This window comes from Camarhynchus parvulus, chromosome 20, assembly GCF_901933205.1.
Source record: "Camarhynchus parvulus chromosome 20, STF_HiC, whole genome shotgun sequence".
In the NCBI taxonomy this organism is placed as follows: domain Eukaryota; kingdom Metazoa; phylum Chordata; class Aves; order Passeriformes; family Thraupidae; genus Camarhynchus; species Camarhynchus parvulus.
This window is the reverse complement of record NC_044590.1, coordinates 3,506,742-3,530,791: the sequence shown is the minus strand read 5'-3', so window position 1 is coordinate 3,530,791 and position 24,050 is coordinate 3,506,742. Positions and strand designations below refer to the sequence as shown.

General features: G+C 41.0%; 1 protein-coding gene across 1 annotated transcript; it reads right to left on the bottom strand.

Moving 5' to 3' along the window:
* Positions 1-759: 759 nt before the first annotated feature.
* Positions 760-15,388, bottom strand: EDN3 (endothelin 3). The gene is made up of 5 exons (XM_030963594.1): positions 15,037-15,388; positions 14,483-14,699; positions 3,476-3,640; positions 2,871-2,976; positions 760-2,128 (listed from the first exon to the last, which is right to left on the bottom strand). The coding sequence occupies exons 1-4, from the start codon at positions 15,086-15,088 to the stop codon at positions 2,904-2,906; spliced, it is 507 nt and encodes a 168-aa protein (XP_030819454.1). The 5' UTR covers positions 15,089-15,388; the 3' UTR covers positions 760-2,128; positions 2,871-2,903.
* Positions 15,389-24,050: the final 8,662 nt, after the last annotated feature.

Below are 24,050 nucleotides of genomic sequence, written 5' to 3'. Positions count from 1 at the left end.
TAAATCTGCCTCCATGTCAAAGAAAGAACCCAGTTAGAAATTTATCTATTTTTGTGATTGTTTAAAATTAAATTAAAGCATTTGGGACTGGGGAAGGTGTGAATCCATCTTCAAATGCAACATTTAAATTGAATTCACATGGGGCAAGACAGGAGAATTCCAACCACAGGCTGAGCAGGTCATGTAAAAGCTGAGCTGAGGAGGCTCGGAGGCTTGTTCAGCCCTGGGATGTGTTTGGGACTGGAGCTGAACTCCAGGGACATTGTCCACTAGAAGAACTCTTAGGACAAATAAATTTTGCCTTGTTTGTCCCAGGGTTAGGGGACAGATGAGGGTTACACTTATAGCAAAAGGGACACAAAATTGAAACATGACTTTTTATGCATAATTACTAGCACAGAGTTTGCTCTCCTGTTTTCCTACTCAATTCCCAGACTGTCAGGAGAATTATCAACCTCTTAAAGGCAGCAAGCTATGTGACCTGTGTGGAGGGATTTGTCAGGGGAAGAAATGTCCAGGTTTTGGTCACAAAGGAACATTAGGAACATTAAACATTCTTCATAACAAAGCCTGATTCTTTTTTAAAAACCCCAAAACTATACAATGTCTTTTAAAAAAGAATACCAAAAAATAGTGAGTGTAGTGGTTTTATACAATAAATAATCTATTTTCTATAAATGTACAAAATCAGTTACACAGCAAGTAAGAAACTGATACAAATGCAATAACTGAAAGATATATTTAATTTTATAACTGTAATAATTTATTTATGAAATATATCCACATATATATAAAATATATCATATGTTTTGGCAAAGACCTCCCTTTCTTGTTTTGAACAAAAACTATTACCACTGGTTTAAGCCCTATATAGATATTTTTACTGTTGATTTCTTTTCACTTTTCTTTTGGTCTCCATCTTTCTTCTTCTAAAATATAATTTAACAACAGGGGGTTATTGTTTAACCTATGTGCCCTGGGGAAAGTCTGCATGAAGGTCAGTAAACCCCAAAAAAATTTGTAATGTCACAAGTAAGGGATTTCCTCCCTTTTAAATAATATAGAACAGGATTTGCAAAAGTTACTCTTTTTCCTTTGCTAACTCTTGCATACTTGCAGCAAAAATAAGTCCATAATTTCTGAAGAAATCGTTTACACTGAAAAATGTCCAGGGTTGGATTTAATCCTTATTGCCAAGTTTCTGGGTTATTTGGCGCTGGTGTTTCAATGGAGAGATAAAGGTGGGATTTGTAGCACTGGCAAAGCCCAGGGGATGTGCAGTGGGTGTGACATGTAGGGGCCTGGGACAGCAAATGGCAGGCACAGAAATGACTCTGATGGCATCAAGTTCCACAGTCCTAGCCTTGCATCTGTAGGAAAATTCTTTGGGATGAATCACTGAAGTTCTGTTCACCAGCTACAGTGCATCCCCAAATAATCACTGTAAGTGTGTTTGAATGGAACTTCCAAGTGCAGGAATAACTTGTGCCTAAATTAGGTAATCTATTGAATACTCAGTGTATACTCTTAACTTGCTATAGTTTATAGTAATATTTATATTAGCCATTCATATTTATTCTGCATAGATACTGTCATTTAAACATCTGCCACAAAGTTACAATATGATGATTCAGGCTTGCATACATTAACAAGAGAAATATTTTGTATCTGTTTATTCTTTATGAGAACTGATGTAGAGGCAATCTCCCTCTAACTCTCCACATTCTCCACTTGCAGCTGCCTGCACAGAGCTGTGGATGGATTCTTCAGACCCAGAGCAAGCAGTGAGTGGAACAGTTTCTATTGTATTTGTTTGAATCACAGAGAAAAATGTTTCCTGAAGCTTTGCATTGCTGAAGTTTGGGTCTGCCTGTGAAGTTTTCCTCAATAGTGATACATTCCCTGCCAGGTTACATGATAAAGATTATCCTTTTCTGAGGCTCTCTCGAGGGGAGAAAAGCTTCTTCATACAGGTTCCCATGCCCTCAGAGGGGCACTGCTGAAATGGAAGTGTTGCCTACTGCTGAATTCTCCACTGGCATCACACTGAAGCATCAAGTTTGTCCATCTCAAGGGAGAGTTGTAGTTTAAGTTCTTGTTTCTGAGCTCCAGCAAATAAATGTTAAAGCTTTAAAGAAAACAAAGCAACAAACAAATAGAGCCAACCTGTTGAATATTCAGCACTAAGTCCCTGTTAGCTGAGATAATTGTGGTTGCCCTCCTTGTTTATGTGTGCAGAGTGAGCTCTACACAGTTCTTTAATTAGCTCTGCTCAAATAATCACAGCAACAAATTCAGCTTGGGGACTTCTAATCCAAGTGTTTCCCTTCATAGCAAAGAATTTGGGGTATTGGTGTGACTTTTTTAGAAGTGGCAACATTTGAAACTGGCTACTGGGTCACAGTAACCTCCTCATACCTGACATCAAAAGCAGATTTACTTTTCCCTCCCGATACTTCTTCCACAAAGTTTTTCCTGTTTTTTTACCTTAACATTTCAACTTTTACTGGGGCACTGCACTGGGATGTGTAGCTTAATTTGCTGCAGTGCTAAATGAGGAAAAACATGATAGACAGGAGCAGCCCTTGTCCTAAAAAAAAGCCAAAATATGTATTGGCTTATAGCCAAATAATCCAACTTTTGAAGGAGTTACATCAACACAAGAAAGGCTGTAGTAGTTCTGTGTATAGTAAAGTTTATTTTAAAAATTAAATTAGAAAAAAAAACCCCAAACAACTCATGGGCCAAATTATGTCCTTAATTTAGGAAGGAGTGATAATATTCAGTTGAAAGAATTAAGGATTCTACAATACAAAGAACATTTATGGAAAGTGAATATTTCTTTTTAACGTTAAGCATCTGTAACATACCTGATTTGTTCAGAATCCTCCAGACTCTCTGTGCTACTGAACAAAATTGTGTTCCTCTTCCCTGCATTGGTCTTTCTCCTCTGTCTTTTTCATTGATCCATGATTTCTGTAGAATAGAGATTGCCTAAACTTGTCACTGTGTTCTCATCAATGTCCCCATAGATGAAATGACAATGCCATGCTCTTTGTTAGACTGCATAAAACATTCTAGAACAGTGCAATGTTCAGCATGCCCCTAACTGGACAGATCTGCTGTTTCAAAATCACCACATCATAAAAAGAAACAGAAAAAAAGAAAATTCCAAGCAGTACTGGCTGGCTCTGGCCTCTTTCCTTCACTTATTAAACTCTGATGTGACACAGGAGTTTTCTTGCTTTTTTTCTTCCTGTTCACTCCCTCATCCCACTGAAAGGGAAGTGAACTAGCATCAGTGGAAGTGCTTGGCTGCTGGCCAGGGTTAACCCACCACAACTGCAGAGGGAAGTTCTATTTAAAATCATTACCTTTTAATCAGTTCCTCTTGAAAAATGCATCTTAATTAATTTATCTCCATGAAATGGCCTCATCATGGGGCCAGGTTGCAGTGACAGGAAAAGACACTCACCTCCTTCTGTCCTGCATTCTTCTGCAAAACTGCAAACACTGCTTGTCATGGGCATCCAAACAGGAACATCGCAGTGAGGGCTGGGGAGCACTCTGAGTCTGCCCTGTGGACCTCTTGCCTCTGAAGCTGCCTCTGTAGTTAGACAGTCCATAGGGCACAGTCCTCCTGTTGTGAGAATCACACAGGAACCAATTAAAATGATGCCTCTTTTCTAATTTAGTGAAGAGATCTGTTGATGGAAAGCAATAAATAGTGGCAGAAAAATCAAACCCTGTGCTCATCTAAGTTCTCCCTGTACCAGACCATAACTTCTGCTCCATCAGCTCAGGCTTTCACCAAGTTATAAATTAGCAGTCAGCTCTACTGGTAGGATTAATTGGCAGATACACTACTAGAAAAAAAAATTGGAATACCTAAGAGGTGATGCAAATACATCCCCAGGTTATCATTTATTTTACTCCTTATTCCTGTGTTGTGTTGATTTCCCCAGCCAATGCACAAAACCTGTCACATTCAGTGCCTTGGCTGGTCTGAAGTGACAGAGGAGCTGTGCTGATTTCACCAGATCAATAACATTGTGTAGTTGTCATGTAGTTCATGGTTCTGAGCCTGACTTGCCATTAATTTTATCACTGAGAAATTGAGAAAACTGTCAGCATAATTCATTTACTGCATCAGGTTTGGAACATGACCCCTGGAGTTAAAAATGCAAGGAACTCCCAGGTAATCCTCCTTGCATGGTTCTACCTTTCTGTGAGAGATCCTATTCTGTGCTGCAGCACACCAAGAAATATTAGGAGGTACCTCTCTTTATGTCTCTGCATGATTTGCTCTTTAATGGGTTATGGTCAATATTCCTATCAGAAAAGGACATGGTTCATCACTGCCTGCTAAAATCCCCAAAAAGAGTTGGATAGCTTGGATTGATGTCATAAATTACTCTCTTCCAAGCTGTTAAAGAATCTCAATCAACAGCAGCTGTACTCCCCATGAAATTTCTGGAGACTCATAAAAGTTCCTGAGGACTTGAGGGATGGGCTAAGCAAGCCACAAATCCACAAATGCTAAAAATCTGAAGAGAATCTCATGTTCAAAAGCAAGAAAGAGGACAGGAGGAGTGGAAAAAAAGAAAAAGAAAAAGACAGGGAAGAGGAAGTCAGAGTCAATCTAGAAAGGTTACAGAAAGGTTACAGAACAAAGCCTGAATAATGAGTCTGGAACCACTACCTTCACACAGCTCATCTTCTTTCATTTGCTTTCATAAAAACATCATTAGGCTGCTAATGGGAAAGCTGCAAATTTTCCATTTTCCCACACACATGGTGGGCTGAAAGGTTCAGAAACATTATTTTCCTAATCTCTACAACAATTTTTGATGCAACATCAGTACAGTTGATGCAAATCATTTATTCAAGCCTCTGCACTCCTAGTACATTTGTAACAGTGCACCTTGTGTTCCACAACCTGAACCTGTCAGAGTTAGGTTGATCATAAAATCATCCTGAGAGAGAGAAAATCACAAGCAATACTTCTGTGTTCAGAGCCCAGGGGATGGTTTTTCTCCAGCAGGTCCTGGTCTGCCTCCATGCAGAAAATGTTCCTTATTTTCACCACTTTGCTCCTAAGCCAGGACACTGGGAGAGACCAAGAACACCCACATTTGTCTTAAAAGATTTTAGGACTGGATTTTGGCCTCCCTTCTCAAACTATCATTTAAAAAGCTTTTTGTTGTCTTTAGGATTAGGAGCAAGTCCCATTTTATAATTTAAGAGTATTAATAATTCTATACTGACATCTGCTTTACAATAATGATTGTGAAATGGCTAATGTAGGGAACTCCTGACATAAATAATTGCTCCATGGTCGTATTTTTTTTTACACATTCATGTTTTTTATGAAGTAAGAACTGGTATTTAGAGGCAGGAGTGCGGGAAAGTTCCTTTATTTTTAATAGTGGCAAACCCTCTATGAAAAGTGTCTGGTAAAATTCTGTTATTCAACTTCCTGCTCCAACAGAGGCTGAAATGGAAAGATGAATTTTGTGTGTTTTAGACAATGTGAGAGCCCTGTTTAATGACAGATAGTTTGCCAGGGCATAAAGAAGCTTCTTGCAGCTTTTGCAGATGTCATCCTACATTGTGCTAATGAGACAAAAACACTGTAATATGTTATTCTCATTATTTAAAGTGGTTCCTTGTTCGAAAGTTCACTCTTTCAAAATCTGATACTGGGCTTTTTTACTCTAAAGTTAAGTTTTACCAAAAGCTCTGTGGGACTGAGTCACAGTTTTCCCTGAGTCAGAGGCTCTGTCTGAATTGCCAGAGAGAAAGAAGGGCATGAGTTTTATTCTTAATTGCTGCAATTGGCAAATTAATGGACCAAGCAGAAATGTCATCAACTTTTGATTTTACCTCAATCCATCACAATATGAATTCCAGTGATTGAGGAAGGGACCCTTACCAATCTGGTGCCTTTCCTAAGAGAGAGTAAATTCCAGCAAACAGGGAGGAGGGTAGATATAATTACAAGTGATAAGAGCCATGAATCACACCCTTAAGCAAAGGAGGAAAGTGATATTTTAGATACTTCTTCTGATCTTTCTAATTAAGTACATTATGCTTCATAGCTTAGAAAATGTATTCAAGGCTACTTCATTCTCAGTGGACCAAAAACATGCCAATGCAATGACATTTTCAAGTGTTTCAAGTTTCAAAGACTTTTAACCAGAATGTAGTTTTTGTGTAAGGTAATGTGCAGATTTGCCAATCAGAGATGGAAATACAATAACCCAAATATGCCTGGTTTTGGCTTCTAATCCAAAAATTCAAACTCAAACAAAATACAACTCAAAAGCAACCCAAAGTCTTTCAAATAATAATCACAAAGAGTTTGATTAATTGTATATGTACAGGGAACTTTGTAATTCATTTTTTTTAAGGTTTACATTTCACAAGAAAATTTGGATTCCTGACTTTTAACTCAGTGTGCAGCATTTCTTCCTTTAGGAGAACAAAATTCTCCTGAAGTAAATTAATATGAGTTTAAGATATATTTACAGTTAAGGGGTGCTGTGAGTCCTTTATGCCTTTCTTCTCTACAAAGTGGAGAATAAGCAAACCTAGACATTTCTGAATCAGCCTTTCCAAGGTACTTCTTTGAACTGGTATCTGATGGGCAACATCCAAATCTGTGATTTCTGAGGCATTACACTCTTTTGGGAGGTTCACTATGATTACTCCAGCCAGCCAGTGGGTGCATAAAGGTCTGCATGCTCAGTTCTTAAGCATTTTCTAACAAAGAGAAGGTCTGAGTTTAAGAAAATAATTGCTTCTATAGTATAAGCTATTTGTTCTTGACTCTGTATGCAAAAAAATCCCCAACAAAACTATCACAATTCTCCACTACTTGCAATTATTCCATGTGTGGTAATTGTGATTAGTCAGTGCAATAATGAACTGAAGATAATCTCATGTATAACAGAGCAGCACAGAACTAATCATAGCACAGTGTGTTCTTTTCAGATTGGGTACCAGAGGCTGAAATAACCTAGATTATTTGTGTACTTCATGTCCACAACACAATTAGAAAAGCTCTCCCCCTAAGGGGCAGCTAGTTCTTGGAGGAAGGTTTTGCCATTAAATTAACAGAAATAGGCATTTGTTTGTTGAAAAAAGAGAGGAAGTACCAAGCAATTGGTACCAAGTGATTTTTCCACTGAACAGCCATTCTGAAACAGTGAAAATCCTCCACAGAAGAAAACTGCCTGTTGAAGGATTAATACCTTTAGGGTGACTTGGGAAATAAAATTTGCCCGAGTCCTGCTGTCCCCCACTCACAGTGAAGGCTCAGAATTCAGGCAGACAAATCCAATTGGTTTATTTTTATTTTATAACATGTGGCTGAGTTTCTCATGCTATGTTATAATTGATCTATGAGCTGCTATTATTTTCTACTTTCCCAGCCACTTAAACACAGCAGATACCTCCAGGGCACTGGGGAGTTTCAGCCTAAACAAAGGGATGAGGGGGTTGCAGCAATCATCTTAGATGCTGTGATTTCAGGATTCAGCCAATATATTTTCTGGCACACATCCAGGCCAGCAAGGCTCCCAACAGTCTCCAGTGCTTTCAGACAATCCCAAAATGTATGGGATCCCTGTAAGGACCACTGAGAGTAAAGAAAGCAAAATTTACCATCCTCCAAGTGAGACAAAATGTCCCCAGAATGAAAGATGATGCCTGGGGAAATAACAGATATTTCTGTGTGTATTTTAATATAAAGGCACTGCAGTAGCAGTGTGTAGCTTTACAGATGAAGAGATCATTGGCTGCTCTGGAAGTTGGCTCCAGCTCTTCCTGTGACAGCGTGCGTTTTTAGGAGCTCACAATAGAGGCACCTCCCATATTAACCCATCCTTACCATTATTTAAGGATTTAAACATTGCCAAAGGATGCCTGACTTGTTGCTTTGGTCATCCTTTCCACATTCTCAGAAGCTGCACTTTTTCTGGGTAGCTTTTTGAAGTTATTTCAGATGAAACTTTTATCGCTTATTGCCACACCTTTCTTTCCCACATCCTTAATTTAGTAGTGCTCAGTGTTCCTAGATACTGAACAAGCTCCTATCATCCAAAAAGATGCACCTCCATGACCTTGCTATCTTATCTTTTAATTAATATTTGCTAATTTGTGAGGATGCCAATTCATTTTAGCTCATTAATTACAGCAAACTTAGGTAATAAGCCAAGGATTGCACACATCTGCTTCACCACTCAGGTTCACTGACCACGTGAGCTCTTTGATTTTCCTCACCCTGGGGCTTCTTTGTACCCAGGTCAGGCTCTGTGAGAATCTGGAGGCTGTTTATCACCCTCCATCCTCCTCCTGCAGCTGCCAAAGGGGTGTTACAGGTTCTGTTTCTCAAATATGGTCAGAACAATATCTGAGTTGTGGAGTGAAAAGCTGGGGTATTTATTGGGGTAAACAATATGAAGCAAGCCTGGGGGTGTCCATTAACACCCCAAATCCCCAGCCCAAATAAACTGAGGCAGTGTCACAGAAATACCTCTCTCAAAACAACTCTCAGCATCTCCTTCAGTGCCTCATGTCAATCCCAATCTGCTCCCAGCCCCATTACAAGATATATAATCATTAGTTTAAAGAAATAAGTAAAATTTGGAGCAGCATCTTCTGTCTGTCAGGCCCAAATTCACATTATTCCTTCTCTGCCTCTGACTGGCAGCCAGTACTATCAGTAAGTGGTTCTTACCATTTACCAGTGGCACAAAACCACTGAGGTAAAGCCCGAAAGACAGAGCAGCTGGGAAATATGCATTAAATTTATCAAATTAAGATTTTTTCAAACTAAAATTCACAGTACTTATTGCTGATTCAGAAGCCACCCCAGCAGTGCACACAAAGAACACACACTACTGCATGTTCCTACCTTTCTCCACAGCCTGTAGAGTTCAAAACCCACCGCTGGTTTAAAAACAAATAAAACAAAAACCCGGGGGAAAATAAACACATGGTGTTAAAATGTAAGACTGGTGAAAGTGACTGTGGTTTGACAGCCCTCAAGAGTGTTTATTCTTAGAATTAGACCAGCAGGAGCAGCAGTGGTGAAATTTCAAAGCCCTGGCTATCAGCATGTCTCATCCCTGACCTCATCTTCTCAGGGCCAGCTCCTGCAGGGACATGGGATTGGAACTGCACAGCCAAATCACTTCAAATCTTCCTGAGGTTGCTGTGAAACATCAGTTCTGGGAGTACTGTCAGTAAGCTCAGAGGAAATATTCTACTTCTAGACTGAGGAGGGCATGCAAGCTATCCACACTTCAGACAGTGAGACACTGGAAGTGTGAGATCGGTACACATTTTGAACTGTAATAATATCTCTTTGAATAGAGAGGCCTAAAATCAAATCAGTTTGTCCACAATAAAATATAACAATTACAGCAGGAGCCTGCTATTATGTTCAGTAAGTCTATTTGAAATATTCTTCATTTCACACGAAGATTTTGCAAGACAAATAGATTCCACATGTTCCCATGAACAGTAAAGGTTGCAAAATCAGGGCGAGCTTCATTCAGAAAAATAAAATCAACTCAACAAAGATTCATCATTTCAGTTTTGGCACTTGGTTCTGAAGGTTAACCATGTGCACTGTTCAGCTGACAGATCAGCTTCCTTATTTGAGCTTCCTGGCTGGCAGCCACTGTTTTATCATCATGCCTCTGACTAGCAGGGATTTTCAATCTGATCTGGAGTTTATGAGCACCTGCTTAATTGTTCTGCTGAACAAGAGATCTTTAGCTGTGTACTTTTATTTCCAGTAAAATACTTCACACCAATACACCACCTATACTTATTTAATGATGAATATAATTATCCAGAATTGGGGTAATTATGATAATTTAGAACATCACCTAATGTCCATAAGGATTAAAAGCATCTTAAATTTTGTTATGTGGGCTTCTGTTCAACAACATTCAATCACCAAAGAGATGCAGGTAACAAAAAGATGTTATGAAGGAAAAGTTGGCCAGCAGCACATGCAGTTAGAGCAGAGTAAGCACTGGGTTGTATTAAACCTCGTCTCTTGGAACACCATCCTGAGACATCATCTGTGTGTGTGTGAGCAAAACTGTGAGTGAAGTGATGATAGGCTACAGATTGTTTCCATTCTGAGATGATTTTCTGATGGTAACCTAAGTCAGTAATGAGCAAAGATCATTAACTCATATTTGTTGGAGAGCTGCATGCAGGTGGGATCTGCTCAGGCTGTTTAGTTCCTGACAAACCCATTCATCCTCACTTAGAGACACAGCCACAAGTGTCTGAAAAGCCTTTCTCACCTCAGCCAGTGTCACCTGAGGTCAGGAAAACACATTTCTGTTGGGCACTATCTGGAGCTAACTTGTTGCTAAGGATTATCTGACTTGCTTGAGTCATAGAAACAAATTTTTTTATTAAGTGACAAAATATCAGATCACTCCAGTGTCCCCATGTGCTCCCACAGCAAGGGACACTGAGCAGATCCTCACCCAGTGTGTCCCACACAGCAAAGAGAGACACAAGTCCTGTCCCTGTCCTTGCCCTCCCCCAGAGGAAACTGAACCTGTGTTAAGTACAGAGGATCAGAGCAGCAACACAGTGTTAGATCAAAATATGCCTTTCACTTTTTCCATCCAATTTGCCTGATTCAGAAATTTATGTAACTGGCAGACAGAACTCTTAGATCATCATGTAACTGGTCTTAACAGTGTGGTCACAGAATTTCATTCACTCCTCTTTATATAATAACAAATACCAAAATGACATGTCATTTAGGAAAGAAAAAAACACTTTTGCTTTGTTATAGACGCTTCAAAAGAAATGTTCTTATTTTTGGTGCTTAGTTTGAGTGAGAAATTCTCCTTTGGAAATGTCTGGATTATTGCCATAGATGCTCATTTATTTTAGAATTTAAGACCACTTGAGTGTCTGTGCCCTCATGATAGTAGCACTTTCTTAGGAGTTGTCACCTTTTTAATCTATCACTCATCATTCTAAGCATCAATAGAGCTTCATGCAGCAACATTAATGTTATTTACTGAATGAACTATTAATAATTGTTATTATTGCTGTTGAATGTACAATCTCAGTTCATATTGAAATATAGGATCCCTCTGAAGTGCAGATCTAAAAGTAGTGTTGCCCATATTTTCTTCCTTGCCTGTATTTTCTTCTTTAACTTACAAAATAAAGCATCAAGCTGTGCCTGTATTACATCAGTGGGTACTGTTTAAAAGACAATTCATTATTTAAAATGTGTCTGTAGCTATAGATCAAGATAAGCATAATTAATCACTTGACAAAAAAAAATACATTGCAAACTAATTCCTGGCTAATCAATCTTATCAGTGAGAACAGTTTACCAGCTTTTAATTACCTTTGTTATGCAACCTTTGTTTGCCTACACCACATAATTGCATTATTCTCTTCTGACTTACCTGCCTTTCTTTAAGTCATCTTCTTTTCCACTTTCCCACTGTTCCCAGAATGAAAGACTCACTATATCAAACCAACACTGGTGCTCCTCGTGGTCTGGACTAACAGCAGTGGTTCATAGTCAAGTATAGAGCAATACTCAAAATGTGTGCAGAGATAATTTCTCATTTAATTGGTGAAAGCTGTAGGGAGTCAGAGGCTCCACATTCTGCAATTTTGTGCTTTTCTACAACTGTCACCCTGCTGATCTAAGTGGTTTCTCAGCAGGGATAGAAATAGACCTTCTATTGTCACTCTGCCTCCAACAGCTTCAATAAAAACTTTAACTGCTTTTCCAGAAAAGGAGGAGAGGCCACGACCAAGATTTGTTTTGAATATATTACAACAATGCTTAACAGCTCCTGTTGGGAAAAGCAGAAGAAACCAGAGGAGGCATTAAAGTTTGTATTTAAAGTATAGAGGCAAGAGTAGCCTGAAAACAGAAAGTACTGAGGAAATTTTGTGGGGAACAAGAAGCGATAAAGTGAAATAAATAAGTCAGGGGAAAGAAAGAAAAAAATAAGAAGCAATTGTAGGGTTTGATGTAGTGGGGAAAAATATAAATAAGCAAGAAAAATACCAGAATCAACAGATGTCAGGAAAACTTCTCCAAACTTTAACACCAACATTCTGACCTCTCACTGTGTGTATGATCCTCCAAGCTGCATTGGAGCCAAATTTTTAGTAAATACAAAAACTTTCCACAACATGTGTACAAGAGCAATGTAAAAGCCCCTTTTACAAACAGCCAGTCTGTACACATCCTGTGGTTACTTGCATTTCAAAGAAGTAGTGTAACTTGCTCAGGATATTAAATTGCCCAAGCAGGCCTGGTTGCCCCCATTCACATCCCAAAGAACTTCTTGACTTCCTGAGATATTATTCCAAATCAATCACCAGAGCAGAATTAGTGTTCATGGCACATAGAGTCTTAAATCCTGCTCCTGTTGCACTGAAAGGGTTCAAAATATCCAATACACTTAATTTAATTTTTACCTCTGCCCTGGGAGCATTCCTAGGAAGAATCCTGGGATTTCTGAAAATCACAACCGTGCTGTTTCAGCAAGAGTTTTGTACCTCTATCACCTGTCCATGAAGCAGGACAGCAAAGCTGTCCAGTTCAGACAGATTTCAGGAAATTCAGTCCCTGCTGGACTAATTCCAGGCTAATTTCACCATCATCCACCCACTCTTTGTCTACCTCAGAGGGCTCCCAGCACCCCAATTCACCCAGTTCCAACAGTGTTGTTAGGTTGTACAAGTTCATGTCTTTGGAGCTAAAAATGTATTATTCTGTGAGAATAATTAATATTGAAATTGAATGTATTCATTCCATGGTTTGCATAGAAACATCCCATCACATGGTATAAAAATTATAAAAAGGGAATTTCCTAGTCCTCACATTAAATCATTTCAGGTTAACTTATATCCAGCAGGGGTAGACTTTACAGATCTGCTGCTATGTACAACTGACTTCAGTTAAGAAAGCAAAGACTTAGAACCCCAACTGTTTACTATTTGGATTATTATACAGACTTCATTGCCAATTCTACAGGTATCATGAAAATGTAATATGCCTTGTTTAATAACTTTTTGTTCTTTCTTTAGTGATACTGGCACAAAACTTTCATGTAGGAAAACTCTCCATTTCACTGAATTAATGCACATGAAATAATTTTGGCAGTGGAATGAAAATTGTAAGTCCTGTAGACTTAAAACAGGATAGCCTAAAAAAAAATTTTTAAAAAAACGAGGAGTGTGTGTTTAAAATTAGCAGAAGTCTATTTATTCAGTGCATAGGGGAAAAGGAATGTCATTCCCCCATTTTCACTGGTGAGGTCTGACTTAAATTTACTGAGTCATAAATATTTGGCTAAAATAACCCTAAGTAATCCTGGGGTGGATTAGTGCAGGTATGGAACTCGAAGAATTGAATGACTTGTGTGAATGCATGATACTCACAGGTTGGTAGAAGTTCAAAAGACGTCATCAGACATGGCCTCTAGCCAGGACACACACGTGAATTTACAAATTAAGTGCCCTAAACCCCATTTGACTTAACCTAGTTTATGGCTATTTTCTATTTTTCTACTCCTTTTGTTATTTTAATCTCATTAAAAGCTTTGCAATCAATTCAAAGGCAGATCTAAATCATTACAACTGTTCCCAGACTTTAGTCACCGGAATACTTGAAAGTTCGCACCCCAGAGTCTGCAAATTTTGAATTCTTGAAGTCATTTGTTCTCAGGTTCATCTGATGTCCTGATTATTTTTGTACTGAACTGATCGCTGTGGTCGCTACAGAAACCTCTTAGCCTGGGAGAATCTTTACAAATCTGAAGTCTGTTTTGGTTACTCAGCAAGACAGGATATATACAGTGGTGTAGGAAAAGGAGGCCTCTAACCTTTGGGATGTAGGCAAAGTGTCATTCTTCCTGGATGCTTTCTTCCCATTAAGCACTGTCAGTGCAGACGGCAGAGCAGCTTTTCTGCACGTGTGCTTCACCCCCACCGCCCTGTGTGGAGCTTAGAACTTCCAATCTTCAAAATTTGTTTTTATTACGAGTTCAAACAAAAGCTTGTGTTTCCGCAGAGCACAGTTGTAAAAGGCCTTCTTTTGTAACATCTTAAAATCTGGCATATTGAATTTTTCAAACATTATCTTAACGTCTCGGTATTTTTCCACGCTAAGTTGTATCAAAACTAGTACAGCTGCACGCACGCACACTATTCCTGCTCTCGCAGCGGGTGAGCGGTTAGAAACGCATTTCTCGTGGGAAATCCCCGCTATTCCCTCCTGTCACCCATCCCGGCACACGGCGGTGCCCGTCCCGCTGTGCGGGGTCCCGGGCCGGGCAGGTGCTGCGGGGGCAGCTCCGGGGGCTGCGCTGGGCTCCCCCGGCCCCGCCTCCGGCTCCCCCCGCGGGGTCCCCGGGGCTCCCCCGCCCGCTCCCCGCCCGCCATTTCCCGCACTCACTCGGGGGTGTTGATCCAGATGATGTCGAGGTGGCAGTAGTACACGCACTCCTTGTCCTTGTAGGTGTAGCAAGTGCAGCGCCGGGCCCGGTGCCGCAGCGCTCCGCCGTCCGCCCTGGCCCTGCCGCCCGCGGCCGCCGCCGCTCCGCTCTCGTCGCGCTCGCGGTGTCCCGGGCCGGCCGCCGGCAGCGCGGAGCGGGGCCGGGGCAGCGCGGTCCCTGCAACAACCGCGCTCAGCTCCCGGCAAATCCCCGAGCCCGCACACCCCCGCCCGCAGCTCCCCCCGGGCCCGTTCCCGCTCCCTGCGGAGTCCCGGGAGCACCGTTATGTTCGTGTGCGCCCCGGGCTGCAGCGCCAGCCCGCCGGGCCCGGGATAAACCTACGGACGGCCAAGGGATGGATTCGCAGTCCCGTTCTTTACAGCGCACCGGAGTGGGCTGCTGCTTACAGCCTTTTGGAAGGAGAAAAAAAAAAAAAGGCAACACAAAAAACCACCCAGCCTTTCTTTGTGTGCATGCGTGGAAGTGGGCAAAGAAAGAAAGAAATTCACGTTACCTGCAGTCGACGTAATCGTAAGTCCAAAGAGGAACAATAAACCCAGCTCCATTAAACCCAAATTGCACGCTGGTTAACTGCAGGCAAAGGTGAACTGCAGGCGCGACTGAACGGTTCCAGGAGGGATCACTTCAGGTTGGAGGCAGGGAATATCCTGGGGCTGGCGGCACACGCTGCTCCCGGGAGTTGGCTCCCACTCGGAGGTGTGATTAGCGCTTCTCCCTCGCAGTTAATTTCCTCCAGTGCAGACTTAGTCCTGAAGGGGAGAGTGTTGTCAAAAGAAGGGAAGATCCATCGCTCGGCTTTTCCCACACACACCTCCCACCCCACCCCCAAATCTGATCAGCAACCGGAGCTGCTGTTTTCCAGCTGCAGACGCCTCCCACCCGCCGACAGCCGCCGGCCTCCCCCGGGGCGCGGGCCGGGGGCGGGCACGGCCCCGCACCGCCCCCGCTCCCCGGCAGGTAACAGCCGGGCTGGGGCAGCACATCCTCCCGGGAGAGGCACAGCTGCTCTGCCGCTCTGCCTTCGGCTCTTTTAAATTACCTGATCCTGTTGCTCCGTGTCTGATTCCAAAAGGAATCGCTTGTGTAATAAAAACTCAGCTTTTTGAGTTAAAGCTGGGCTACAGATTTGAGAGTTGTTTGGAGCTCTTTATTTTTTTTCCCCCACAAGACTCTGCCACTGATTTCTGTGGGTGAAATTCAGTCACCAATTTATTCATACTTTCTTTTCCCTGCTTACCTATGAGCACCTCTTTGCAGGCAAACCCACCCAGAGTGCAACACTTAAGACAAATTTCATATTGTGTGAAGTACCTGATAGCTGGGCCTAGAAGAACACTCCAGCTTGTGGCCCCATTTTCTATCATAATATCAGCTATTAAGTGATAATAGGTAAAGGTTTAAGGTAATTGGCTATATCTTTTCTTATAGTAGTATGTGCAGTATATCCTGTTTTGGGAAACACATGTTATAGAGAGCACATGGAGACGTTGCAAACTTAATTGTGGATATTTTGAATCAAAATGTTTCATCTAAGAATGTTGCAGTACTAACAGAGCTGTAGCCAAAATTTCTTTTATGTATCATGCCAATTTAACACGTCCGCTAAAATCTGTAAGAAACTGGTTGGAGGATCACCCAGGAGTTGTCCAAGTGAGGAGCACTGTTCTCTGCAACCTCACATTCTTCTCCAGCCCTGCCCCCGACTCCAGCTTCTGGTGTGGACTATCCAGTAACACTTGCAAAGAAACCTCATTAAGATGTCATGTTTTGTCAGCTTGTCAAGCCTTGCCTTTGTCAGTGCCTGAAGATTGAGAGTTTTGAAGTGGACCATGTTCCCAGCTGCTTACAAAAGCACGGTGGTCACCAGGCAGGGCAACAGCCTCAAGCGAGCCCACAGCTCTCTGTGGAAATTCAAATTGCTTTTATTTCACACTATTTGTGCAAATGACAAGATGTTCTCATAATTAATACAGGGGGAACCTGTAAACTACTAACCTGTAAACTACTACAGAACCCCTGTAAATTACTGAATTTAAGAGTATATTGAAGTTCATAGCGGGGGTAGAAGTGCTTGCTCACCTTGAGGGATGAGGAACTGCAGTGACCTGAATGTTTGTACCCTTTGTTTTGCTGGGGTGGGGTGGGGGGGGACTGTGTGTGTTCAAGTCAAGTCCCCAAGCATCAGTTCAGCCTCATAGTCTATGAGTGCTCTGTTTTGAAAAATATTGTGACAAAACATCTCTGAAAAAAGGAATTGAAGTTATTGCCGTTTCTTATATATCTAGAAAAAATTGTTTCAGATCAGGAAGTTCTAGATATTGTACTCTCATGCTGTTGGATACAGGATTGATTTTGGCAAATGCTTATGATTGTTTTGAACTTATCAGGAAAAGAAAAAGAAGATTTATTGTGCAGTTACTGTTTAACAGAACACTGAGGGAGTAGGAAGTACTGGTTATGTGTTGCAGGTATCATAAGTAACAATTACATCAGTCTAAATTCTGATTAGTTCATCTTATTTTCCTTATTGCAACTGTTACTAATTTTTATTATAATAATGCAAATTTATCTCATAGAAATGAGAAATGTATATCTGTATCATATCTATAGATATGTCATAACAAAAAAAATTTTTGTTGTTTGTGAACTGATTTAACAACATTTTCCTAAAAATTATTTTTGTGTTTTCTACGTGAAATTTTGAAGGCATCATCTACATTGCTCTACTTTTTCTTCCGTGTGCTGTTTAATCTCTGAAGAGCCAGGGGAGACTATATCAGCACCCACTGCTGTGCAAACAAAAGGAGTAATAAAATGTATTCTTAAATCAGCTACCAGGGTTCAGAAATTAAGGGCAAGGGTTTGGCCAAATGACCTAATGTAGGTTTTAGAAGAAGATAAGACATAGACTCTACAGGAAGAAAGATACTCTCATCAAAGGAATTAATACTTCTGGTACTGTAGGGCTGATTCTCATTTATTGATTCACATTGATTATCAAGTTGTTTGGGTCATATATTACCTAATGACTTGAGAACTTTTTGTTTCATAAACACAGCACCCTCAAAACAAGAAACATGATTAAGGAAATAGCAACAAATAAATTTTTAAAATTCAGGATGTTTTGATTTGGGATAAGAAATAAAAGATATCTGGGTACCGTTGTCAGTGATATTCACATATGATGCAAAATAGTTTTGTAAATCTATTTAATGATTGTTTTCATTTAGTAAACAAAACATAAACCAAACAGTAGAAACAGTAGTAGCCTTGGAGGTAGCAGGCAGAGATTGGAAGCCAACAGACTTAATTCATAGTATTTTTCAGCTTTTCCTTTGAAGTTGTTTTAACTCCATAGATTCCTTTTTCTTTTCCAGTTTCAAGATCATTAGGGTGGATGGGTACTTTGCATAAATCTTGAGAGCCGTGTTCAAAATGTGTAGAATTAATCCTTCTCTTTATACCTTCCCAACTCCATCACATCCCCTGCGCCCCTGTGCAGCCCTGGCAGTGCTGAGCCCTGCTCACACAATGGGAATTCCCCAGTCCTGGGACACTTCCTCATTCTTAGGGCCACCCAGGCAGCTGAAGAAAGACAATCAGCAGATCTGCCTCATTGCTGGGTATAAATATTGTATATTTGAGAACTTCTAATTGACTGAAGGGAGAATAATCTCAGGGATGAGGTCAAGGCTGAAGGAGTCCTGGAATGTGGAGCAGCTGAAACAGATGATGTTAAGGCAAGTAAGCTCAGATTCCAGATTTTATATGTGAAAACCCTGGGCTGCCATTTCAATTAGGAACATAATCTTGGGTTTGTTTAGGACTCCTCTGCCCCTTGTATCCCTGCTTTATACATCCACTCCTGTGATTGTGGGGCAATCAGAGCCCCCAGCAGTAATTCCACAGCATTTAACCTTCATCATACAGGTGACTACACAAAGCAGTTGTGAGTTACAAAGAAGTTCCAGATGTGTTTAAATAAAGTTGGTTACTGAGAGAAACCACTTTAAAAGCTGAGTTCCTAGGATGTATTTACACGAGTAATAAAGGCTGTAGCTAAAAGGTAGGGTAGGGTTTCAGCAGCAGTGCAGGATTTTTTGGCACTGATGCCTGTTCTTACAGCTTCACAGCAGGCCAGGAGGAAAGCCTGATCAATACAGATATGGTACTAAATAAAGACAACCAATCTAGTGCTTTATAAACTATTCATATTTCTTTTCCCACCCTCTTGCTTCCTTCTTAGTCACCGTGTTCTTTAGTGTTATTGAAAAAAAGGTCATATTAAGCTGCAAACTGTGTTTAGTAGCACACTCTGCACCACTCTCACAAAGCAAGCAACTTCATAGTGGTAGCTGACGTTGGAAAAATGTGCTGAAATCAGTAGGTTCTCAAGAAAATCTTATCTTCTGATTATTATTTGTTACTTTTTGCTGGAGTTCTATAGGCAGAAAGCTGAAGTTAATCTTGTCTCCCCTTGTGTTTCAGACAGTCCCATTCAGAGCCCTTTGATGTCAAGGCAAAGAATCCCATTTTTAGTGGCCTTTGAACCAGATGTAGTAAAAGGGCAACTGAGCATTTGTAGGGGTTGCAACTGGGTAACTTGCTTAAAGGAGGAGAGTTTGGATATTCCTTTCTGTTTCCCCCTTTTTTTATTACTTTTAGTATTTATATCCCATTAAGAGTAATGTAGATACTTGGTAAACAGTGAAGAGGACTAATGCCTCAGCTCTGACTGCTTCACTTTATTTAGATAAAAGCAAAGAAAAGAAGGAGCTCTATGGCTGTTTTTCAGCCCCACTAATTTAATGATTCCTGCTTGTTACAGCTATTGTGAAATTTAGGAAGGAGTTTGCATAAGATAACATATCCTGCTGTTGTAATGTACTGGAGACAGGGCTCAGATCTCTGGATAAGGAATGCTGCAGAAATCCTAAGTGTTATTATCACTACACACCACTCTCCCCAGGATCTGAACCTGACCTCCCTTCCTTGATCCAAACAATCTCTGTCTTTGTGAAAATAACAGGATTTAACAGGAAGAGAATTTTCTATAATTGTTATGTGAAACAGTTCTTTCCCTTCACATTTATTCATGTTTGGGCATGTTACCGAACAAAGAGAATTCCATATCAAAATGTGATCAATCTGAACACTTCCAGTGTTTGTAAAGAATGGACTGCCAGCAAATAAGAAGCTGGAGGTGAAAAACTGAGGAGGTTGTCTTGCCAAATGAACTTCACACATTTAAAAATGAGCAAGGACTTGGGAGGGACAGCTTGTTTCTGGAGGTACAATGGCAGGGAAGAAAACTCAAGCACCAAAACAAATCATTTTGGGCAGAAGCCAGTCTGGAGGGTGCTGTGGAGAGGGAGGAGTGGTGTGCATGTATAAGGGTTTGGGTCTGGCCTGGTTTTCCTTCCTCAGCAGACTAATAGGAAACTTGTGGTCAATCATTTGTAGTGTGAGTGGCTGGGGGAGTCTGCAGCCCTGGGAGGAGAGGGAGGTGTAAAGATTAGCTGGAGGAAGGGGGCTTGAGACTGGGGATGTCCCCAGAGCTATGGCTGATCCTCAGGTTATTATAGAAAAAGCAAAATCCATGTGCTTCTCTGACAGCTCCTCCTTGGGAGCTCCTTTTCCTGGAGCTGGAGCCTGCCTGGATGCCTTTGAAGAGGCTTTTTTTGCATTTGTTGGAAAGCCTAAGGACCACAAGCCCTGAATCCACTGTCCTGCCTGGAGCAGAGCCTGCAGGGAGGGGTGCCCTGGGCTGCTGGAGAGGTGAGTGTTGGCCACTGCCACTGTTGTGCCCGGGGAGCTCCTGGGACAGCAGTGGGGGGGTACTGGGGCACTTTTCCAGCTCTCTTTGAGCAGAGATGCAGCAGCTTGGGTGGAATAAAAGCCTAAAGCTTGTTCTGCAAATCTTGTGGTTCATAGCCCTTCTGGCTGTGAAGAGCTTTACAGCATCGGCTGGCTTTTAATTAAGAGCATGAATTTTACAGAAAAGCTTGGCCTCTCTGGGTTCTGCTGATTCCTTTTTGCCTGGCTAAGCACTTCTGGGGCTTTTCTCTTGCTGTGGCTCTGTGATGTGACCTGCAGGTGACTGCAAGTATTAAAAATACCCTGTGTTGGAGCCCTGATATGGATTTACAAATCCATAGGTGAGACAGGTGTTTTCTAGCAGCCAGTCTTGTTACATAATAAGGGCAGTCTGGAGCAAAGCTTAATGTAATATGTGGTGCAAAAAATGTGCACATTGAGGGCAAAAAACTGATTTATTGTAAAGCAAAGTTTAATGTAATATGTGGTGCAAAAAATGTGCACATTGATGGCAAAAACCTGATTTATTGTCTATGATGTGCCCAGGTGGACCGGACTGTTATTGTACAGCAGTCAGAATATTGTGTGATAATAATTTATTCACCTATATAAAAACCAAACAGGCTGGTCATAACCACCTTTATTCTGTAGCAAATCTCCTCTTCAAATTTGTACTTAACAACATTTGTAAGAGATTAATGTTTCTGGTGCTGCCTTGTATAATGAAGAAAAGTTCTGCAGCAGTTACCAACTACTAATGAAGTTAGTGATTCCTTATTGCAACTTCTTGGTAAATCCAATTTTAAAGACAAATACAGGTTTGACCATTTCTTTTTTGGAAGGATCCACAGCTGAGACTCATCAGTTTAGCAACAACCTTGACACCATGTTTGAATATATAACCTTTCCTCTCCCCAAGTAACTTATCTCTCACTAAGAAAAGACTTTCAGAGAGAAATAAACAAGTGTCTGCCTGTATGAACTAGTAAAGGGAAAATAAAATGAAAAATGATCTTGTATTATTTAAACAGTGTGACATGACAAACTGCAAGTGCTGCTCACACCTAGCCCTCTGAGAGCAGCTTGCTTTGTTGATAAGCTTTGATTGAACCTGAGCCTTTAGTTGCTGAACCTATTTTTGTGAATAAATTACACTTCGCAGTGACATGATATTATAATTTTCCAGATTTGTTGGGATGAAATTGCACAAATGAACACAGAGACAAGGCCAAGTTGGCATTAGTGTTGTGAGTGCTGTCAGCCCTCTGAGGTTACTCCCATTTGGTGCAGAGGCTGAGCAGTCACATCACTGCAGTCCTGGAGAGGCTGGCTGGGGGCTCAGGGCTGTGAGTGAGGCCTGGGGTAACACCTGCAGACCTTGTGTGCAGGTTGTGGGGGCTGGGGTGGGTTTCACCAAGGGAGGTTAAGGAAGATCATGCATTGAGGTGCCTGTGCAGTGTTCCAGCCCTTCCTGCAGTGCTCAGGGTGCACAGCTGGCTTTGTGCTTTCTAAAATTCCATCGAGGTGTGATTGCAGACCAGCATGTCCTATGGCAAAGGGTAATTGCAGGCAAATCCAGGTACCCAGCTGTTCTCAGCTCGAGGTGCTGTTGGTAAATACCAGATGGCACAGATATCCAAAGCAGCCCCAGTTATGAAGTTCATCTCTGCGGCAATGTCTTGTTTAGTCTGGTTTGTTGGAAGAACAAGAGTTGACAGCATATTCCTTGATGGTTCAAAAGGAACAGCCCTTTCCAGAAGAGGCAGAGGGCTGCAAAGTAAACACAGGGAGTTACGAGATGAACATAAACCTAACGTAATATGGGAATTCTGAATCTATTTATCTGTTCTCATTGACATGGTTGTACTTATTGTGGAGGGTCTTGACCTCACATTCAGCTTAAGAACACAAGCCTGGGAATAACAGCAGTGCAGAACTTCAGGCATGGCAGGATTTCTTACATTTTGTACATTTAAGTACATGAGTTACCTTCTGTGTGGCTGAAACATCAGCCCAGGAAGAGAGGTAGAGGGACAGTAACTGTCCGTACAACCTGCATGGAAGTTCTGAATGCAGCTGATGGAGCTTTCTCACATTTCCACAACTGCATTTCAACCTCCCTTATCAGGGTTGGCAAAGCAAGTTTCAGTAAATCAGATTATAAGGAAAGAGTGGGTGCCAAAAGAGTGCACTCCTGAGCTCCTAGGGGGGAACACCAGGGCATCAGCCAAAATAGGACAGGGGAGGTAGCAGTGTTTTATGGGGAAATGGGAAAGATAATGAGGAAAAACAATAGACAAAGCATGAGGGAAAGAGAAAGTCAATTAACTCACATTTCACAGAAGTATCTTTTCTATTATAAAGAAAACAGAAGCAAACAGGAGGAGGAATAAATGAAAAGTAAAAAGATACAACAGGACATTAGCAGGGGATGTAGTGAAAAGGAATACAGAAACATGGTAAAGGAAGAAAATGAGATGTTAATCTCTGGCCAAGGGTAAAGTTTATCCCTCCAGCAGCATAGCTGGGGTTTTGCTTCTGTTTTTTGCCTCTGAGCTCCTTTAAAGCAAAGAGCTAAGCAGGCACCAGGCTGTTTAGAGTGGTTGCCTGTCATTTGAGCTTCCCAGGTACTCTGCAGTTTCCCTGCTGAAAATTCTTCAGCTGCAAACATTGTCAGACCATGGTTGTGTTGTTACAGGCTTGGAGAAAATAGAGAGTCTGGGATCACTTCTTATTACAGTATTACTTTTCATGTATTTTAGAAAATACATTGTGGCAAGCATTGAAAAGAATATTGAGGGAAATTAGAAAAAAAAAGGCAAGTTCAAAAAGCTGTTTTATTCTTTGAAGGACTTGATGAGGGAGGGGATAAAGGAGAACTGGAATTTGTACAACTCCAAAAGGCTGGCTGCATTCCTTTGTCAGTATTTTTATTGACTCTCACTTCCAAAGAAACAATGATGCTTCAAGCTGTTCTCTGGAGCCTGGATATACCTTGCTGACCTAAGGAGGCACAATGCACCACAGCTGTTAGCAAGGGTCCTGTGTGGTGTTTGAACTGGAACAAAAGAGCTGGGATCATACTTCTCTCACTCTGAAGTGCAATTGTTTCCATGCCTTTCCAGTTTTGAGAAACAGCATTTCACACATTAGAAAGGCCATAATGTAATTTATTATCCCTGGCTCTGGGGTAATTTATTATTGTTTTGACATTTTTCCTTTTACTGTTTTATCTTTTCTCAGTCAAGGAATAGAGGAGTAGGAGTCAGAGTTTCTGCTTTTGATATTTGTAAATTTGCCAGCAAAGTTTAACCTAGTGTGTGTATGAGTTAAAGTCAGACTGGTAGTGGCTCTATAATGACAAATAGCTGAAGAGGACACAGGACTTGTATTCACTTTGGGATCAGTCAGAATCTGCAGGCAAGGATCTTTATGTGTCCATCATTGCCATAATAGTGACAGGTAGAAAACCATTGACTTCAGGGTAGCTGCAAAAAGCAATGAGGATTATTATAGGCTCCAGTTAAATAAGCATAAATATGAATTAAATAATGATTATCAGCTTTTCCACTAAATCTCATAGATGTCTGACCAGCTAGAGTGTTATTCAGGTACCTTTATTTGCTTTTAGTTACTCTGAGAAAAGATGTGTGAGTTATTAATGAATTGTAACCACTGCTTTCAAATAGT

Coding starts and splice junctions, on each gene's coding strand:
- EDN3 (XM_030963594.1), bottom strand. CDS start 15,088: ATGGAGCTGGGTTTATTGTTCCTCTTTGGACTTACGATTACGTCGACT. Junction 3,641..14,482: donor ATCTGGATCAACACCCCCGA/GTGAGTGCGGGA, acceptor TTCTCACAACAG/GAGGACTGTGCCCTATGGAC. Junction 2,977..3,475: donor AGAATGCAGGACAGAAGGAG/GTGAGTGTCTTT, acceptor TCTATTCTACAG/AAATCATGGATCAATGAAAA.